This window comes from Plasmodium fragile (genome assembly GCF_000956335.1).
Source record: "Plasmodium fragile strain nilgiri unplaced genomic scaffold supercont1.120, whole genome shotgun sequence".
NCBI classification, from domain to species: Eukaryota; Apicomplexa; class Aconoidasida; order Haemosporida; family Plasmodiidae; genus Plasmodium; species Plasmodium fragile.
The window spans coordinates 11,445-17,887 of NW_012192700.1; the positions used below are offsets into that span (position 1 = coordinate 11,445).

Genomic DNA, 6,443 nt, shown 5'->3' on the forward strand with positions numbered 1-6,443 from the left:
TTTCTCTTTTTTTCTCTTTTTTTCTCTTTGTTTTCCTTTTTTTCCTTTTTTCCTTTTTTCCTTTTTTTCCTTTTTGTTCCCCCCTTTTCCTCCTTTCTTTGCTCTCCTTCTACTGCATCCCTTTTTCATTCCCTTTTCCTGCATGCTTCATGCGAGCCACGTTTTTGCGCCGCTTTCGCCCTTTTTCATATGCATTCCTGCACGCTTCTGCTGCGCAGCCCCCTTTTGTTCAATGTGCTCACGTATCCTTACCCTTGCATGCCATTCTACGTTTTTTTCGCGATTTCACTTCGTGCGCAGCAAGCCTCTTTGGGTTTGTTGTTTTTTTGTTTTTTTGGCATTCTACGCCTAATCTGCGCGCTCTTGGCACTTTTGATGCTTCTGTTCTTTCTGTTTCTGCATTCGCATCCAGGCTGTTGTTCGTTAAACGCGCTTATTCCATTGCCTGGATCTTGTACCTGCGCGCGCATCCATCTTTTATTTTCCACGACCTCTGATACTATTGGTCATCTTCGGCGTCCACGCCATTGCATCCGATCGTGGTTTTGTATTTGCATGCTTGCTGCATATGGTCTCACCGTGCACAACATCCGTCTGCGTGCACCACGGCTTTGACGCAGTACCCGCTCACACGCGTCCACCAACGCGCCCCACTCAGCACGGCTATTGCGAGCAAACGTGGCTGGGCAACTACCGCAGTAACACGGATTCGACGCAGGATTGTCCGAGTAAGCATTGTGCCGAGGGTAAGAAGGAGCAGCATTGTCTCTCCGAGCAAACTCGTCGAGCAACGCGGCCGAGTGCAAGACCGATTCGACGACGTAGCCGCGTAAAGGCGATTGTCCGAGTGTAAGACAGCAGGAGGATTGTCGCTCCGCGCAAACGCGGCCGGGTAAAGCACATTGCCACCGAGTGTAACAACGACAGATTTTCCGAGGCAGGATCCAGAGAGGGAGCACCCAGTGGGCGGGGGCGGAGGCGAAGGAACACACATATTTTGTGGGGCAGCACACAACGAGGGGAGGCCGGCAGCACGGCGGCCACGACGGCACAGCATTGATGTTGTTGTTGTTACTGCGGGTTTTAGCGGTACGCACACAGAGACAGTGTGTGTGAAGGCGTTTAGTGGACACCGGTGTAGACAGGGGGGCGGGGGGCGTATATTCATGACGCGTTGCGTGTAGTATTTTTTCTATTTTTTCTTTTCTATTCTTTTTTCCTTTTTGGTACTTTACTTGGGCAGATTGTTGCTGTTTGCACGAGACAGAGTGTCTTCTCGGTATTGTGTACACGACGTGGTTGTTATGAATTGGTAGGGATGTGTTGTTTTGCACCTCTTCTTTCGCGTCTTTTTCGATGTTTCACGAGCAGGTGTTTCCGATGACATATTCGTGCAGTAACTTGGCGACATGTATATATATTTGCGTAATTTATTCATTAAAAATTTATTAGGACAGCATATATATTTGTAGGTTCTATGTTCCATGCCGATGTTGTTTTTCGTTTACTCGGTTTTCTTCTTGTTGTTGTTTGTGTTAGGAGAATTATTTTTTAATACGCTTGAGGTGTGCTTTTTGGGTGAGTACGTCTTTTTGCGAGCTACTCCGCATTGTTCTTTGCTGTGGCAGCAATACCTCAGACATTTGTGCGCAGTCATATTTGTATACGAACAATTCCTCCGTAGTGTGTATTTGACCGACCGCATGCTTTCATTGTGTACGCTCCCGTACTATGTTATAGCTATCCTTGCATATCCATGTTTTGTGGAAGGTCTTACAGTTAGTATTCTATTGTACTTCTCACTGCGTGACATGTTGCGAGTGAAGGATATAGCAGGACATTATTTTTCATTCACGCACCAAACAAGTGGCACGCGGCTGCTGGGCATCCGGATTAAGTATCATGCATACTGTTACCTCTGTATATGGACAGTACGTCTACTTTATTAATGTATTAGTTCATGCTGCAGACATACAGTTCACCGTACGTGGAGTAGTAGAATGGATCAATTACTGAAGGAGTTAATCACAGATTGGTTACAGAAAAGGAACATTTCCACGGAAGACGATTTGAATGTAGGTCATATCATCAATGCGTGCGGGTATAGAGGCATGCTCGTAGACTTCGCCGGGCATGGGGGTATTGAGTGCATAGAAATATATAAACTGCAGGTGCATATGTGCACATTGGTCTCCGCATCCTCTTTACACTGCAGAGAGGGATATGGCAGGACATGCACGACATGTTCCAAGAATTCGTAGGACATATGAATAATGAAGGGGACGATACCTTAGAAATGATATGCACGGAGGGCACCAGCAGTAAAGACATTACGGCGGAACAAATGCCATTATGCCAGAACATTGTGCGCGTCATATCTTATATGGAAGAGAGATTAGATAGTGAACAAATGAGAAGCAGGGCAAAAGAAACTGACAGAGGGGTGAAGACCACCATGCGGTGTATAATAGGGAAAGTGAATCTGATGGCACTACGGCAGCAATATTGCCGGGCGGACAGAATGTGGGCATATATAACGGCAAAGGCGCAAGAGCTGGCTAAGGACTTGGACCAGGACGGAGGAGCTAAAAGTGAAAAGTGTAATGCGTGGAATATACGTGGTTTAAGGATGGGTGGAAAGACTATAGAAGAAGAAATTAGAAAATGGATATCGGAGAGTGCGATTTACGGCGGCCTCGAGAATCTTGGGGAGTGTAAGGAAGGACAGGGCGACAGCGGCACCGTACAATATAAGAGTAGGCAGCAGATAACAGGAAGCATAGTAGACCGGACGAAGACATTGACACAGCAGATTGAAACGATTGTAACGAAGGTGAAGGAGGTGCTGGAAGCGGTGACAGGACAGACGGAGGATATAGTTCACAAGGTGACGCAGGACGTGACGGAGGATATAGTTCAGAACGTGACGAAGGAGGTGAAGGAACAATTACAGAAAAAACCAGGTACGGGAACACATAAGCGTCCGAGACATGAGCATACGCATTATACGGCCGCATACGGATGCGGCCCTCATGTAAGTCGTACGACTAGTACGAATGTAGCCACACCACAACAACACGCACGCGCTGACAGCACAGCGCTGCCTCTTCTCGGCCTCACTTCGTGTGCCCCACTTTGGTTGAGCGGCGCGGCCACGACGGCCACGAGGCAGCAGCGACGCGGCGGCGAGGCACCGGAGACGACATGACGGAGCGGGGCCAGGACGGATGCATCTGCACGACATGACGGCAACAAATAAAAGTTGTACTGCTACCATCTAGCCCAAGTTCACCGAATTCACCTCAACGTACGCTTGCTAACGCGTGAACCAGTCCACCGAGTCCTACCTCGATCCATGCAGCCGACCTACCCTGGCGCTACCGGACCGAAGCGTCCCGCCCCCTTCTTTCTGTACCACTTGTGTCCTTTTTTTTTTTATCGTCTGTTCATCCATCTTTCGTGCATCCCTCATTACAGGCGCAGCGAAACCGGCGGCGACGAAATCGGAAACCACAAAGCCGGCAGTGGGTACTGAGGACCAAACTGAAGGAAAGGACACAGAATCGGAGAACACACCCTCAGAATCGAAACCAGCAGAGTCACCAACACGATCAGATCCCTCGGCTGGGGACGGCCTCCCCGCTGCGGGACTACCGGCCACAGGAGGAACAGCCGGGGAAGGACCAGGTCAAGGACCAGGACCTGGACAACAACCCCCACCTCCACCTCCACCGCGACAACCACAAGGGGTAGAGGGAGCCGGACACGATACGACACTGCAACCCACAGTAGTGCAGAATCCAACAACAGCAAAAGGTAAGGACACAAAGGCAAAGTGTACTAAGGTCTTGCAAACTGAGACACACAAAGGACGACAGCCAGGAGGGTTCATCACAATTAGTAGAATCCAGCCGGATACTTCACCCGGATGTTCTGACACCGGTAATTGAGATAATGAGGCAGATACAGGGAACTAACGGGCATTGTGCACCCAACACATATGCACTAATAATCGGAGTGAAAAAAAAAAAACAACAACTTTTCCGGAGACAGAGGGAGAGACAGCACGCAGCGAGAGAGAAACCAAACGTCGAATGAGACTGACAGGCACAGCGTGCCGGGGCAAGCCAGGCGAGCGAGTAAGCCGCCGCGGCATGTAGACATCGACAGACGTCGACACACACACTGTGTCTGTGTTGTGCTGTGTGTGTTGTGGGAGGGAGAGAGAGAGTCTTTTCCCGGAGTGGCACCTGCCAACCACCGTTCGCACCGTGACCAACCATCCAGCAGCCGTGACCCGTGAAACGACGGACAAACGCCGTGAACCGTGGGGTAGAGCATGGCCATCCACGCTAAAAAGCTTTAGTTGCATCCATATGTTTTTCCTTCCACTGGTTTGTACAGGTGAAGACAAGACACCGGATGTTGTGGATGATTCTAAGGAGGAACTATCAAAGACAGATACTAAAGAACCTGATCAAGTAGAAGGCTCAGTGCCAACACAGACACCAGTGCAGGACCCAGCCGCAGAACCAGTAGAAACAGTAACAGCAGCCACAGACCCAGGAGCCGGAGACTTGCCTACGCCAGGGCCAGATCAATCGCAGCCACCAGTACCGTCACCAGGGGATCCAGCCTCAGCGTCAAACTCAGGTAATGATGACCCCCCTCCTCTCAATCCACCCAAACCAAAACCGAACCCGAACCCAAATCAATCGGATGCAAGCGGCAGCGGCACCAGCGGCGGCGGCAGCACCGGCCAACCGCCCGCAGCAGGTGCTGGAAGTGGTGCTTCTGGTGAGGAAGGAAAAGGTGCAGGGCCTGCGGGTGCAGCAGGACCTCCTGCAGTTGGTGGTGGACGAGGAGGAGGAGGTGGTGGAACACGTGGAGCAGGTGACTTCGGATTAGACTTGCAGTTCCCACAACCAAAAAGTAACTTAGGAGGATCATATGGACTATGGACACCACCTGATGCATCCGGGGGATCACAGTCAACGGCCCCCCTTGAACCTCGTTTCCCTGATGAACCCAAAACTACCCCCCATCCGTGCGACCCCACGGATCTCATCCCCTACACCCCCGCGATCATTCCAGCGGTGGTCGGTATTGGGCTCCTTGCGTTCTTCCTATGGAAGGTAAGTATACACGACAATGCGCGCATGCCGCATGTGCAGGATGTTTATACCTCAGAAACTCCCTACGCGCACCAATATATGATGTTTCTAACGAATATACTGCTACACCCTCGTTCATTCCTTTTATCCTACCGTCCTCACCCTCCTGTTTACCCCCCTTTTTTTGCTTAGTACTTTGCCTACCTGGCCAAACGACGACGAACATATCGAACCGTTCGTGACATGCCGTCACCGCCACTCGACGAAGAAATATTGGACCATTTACAACGCGGCGAACTACCGCCACCGCTCCATTACGGGTACACGATGATTAGGGATAGGCGGCCCGGCAGATTGCCCGCCGCCCGACGACGACGTCATACACGCGTGCATACGCGCACCATCATCGAGCTACATCTAGAAGTGCTCAACGAATGTGAAGCGGCGGAATGGCAAAACGTCAAACACGACTATTGGCAGATACTCGTGGAGCAGTTTGCGCAGGAGTTGATGCGGGACGACCCCAGGAATAATAATATCTTGGGTGTTTCTACGTCAGACCAGGCTTCATCAGGGCACAATGTTTCAGCCAACGCAGACCGACCGCGTCATTACCACGCCCGTCATCCCACGTGCGACGCCCCCGTTCCAGCCACACACACACCCACATGTGACGCTCCTAAACCCGCAATCACACAACCACCAGGCTCCGGTAACGCAGTCACAGAGACACCCACATGTGCGGATCCTAAGACCGACATCACACACATACCCACATGTAAAGCAGTCATAGACACACCCACATGTGATCATCCTCAGCCCGACATCACACAACACACAGTCACAAACGACACAGTCACAGACATACCCACACGTGACGCACTCACAGACACACCCACATGTGAGGATCCTAAGCCCGAAATCACAGACATACGCACAAGTGACACAGTCACAGACAGAACCACATGTGACACAGTCACAGACAGAACCACATGTGACACAGTCACGGACATACCCACATGTTACACAGTCACGCACATACCCACACGTGATGATCCTAAGCCCGACATCACAGACAGCCCCACATGCGACACAGTCACAGACACACCCTCACATGAACCTCCAAAGCCCGCAATCATACATCCACACAACAACGCCCCAGTCACAGACACACCCACATGTGCTGATCCTAAGCCCGAAATCACAGACATACCCACATGTAACGCAGTCACACACGACACAGACACAGACCAAACAGTCCTGCACATACCCCCATGTGACACCGTCAAGCACACCACCACATGTGAGGATCCTAAGCCCGAAATCACA

The 6,443-nt window shown here is 51.0% G+C and overlaps 1 protein-coding gene across 1 annotated transcript in view; it reads left to right on the forward strand.

Annotated features, from left to right (window-relative positions):
* Positions 1-2,000: 2,000 nt before the first annotated feature.
* Positions 2,001-6,443, forward strand: part of AK88_05354 (uncharacterized protein) — a gene marked incomplete at both ends in the record, with an annotated part of 7,295 nt that continues 2,852 nt past the window's right edge. Inside the window, 6 exons of the mRNA XM_012482956.1 lie at positions 2,001-2,075; positions 2,216-2,963; positions 3,478-3,942; positions 4,405-5,135; positions 5,526-5,658; positions 5,821-6,417. Of these exons, the coding sequence (XP_012338379.1) occupies positions 2,001-2,075; positions 2,216-2,963; positions 3,478-3,942; positions 4,405-5,135; positions 5,526-5,658; positions 5,821-6,417 (2,749 nt within the window). The remainder of the gene's footprint in view (positions 2,076-2,215; positions 2,964-3,477; positions 3,943-4,404; positions 5,136-5,525; positions 5,659-5,820; positions 6,418-6,443) is intronic.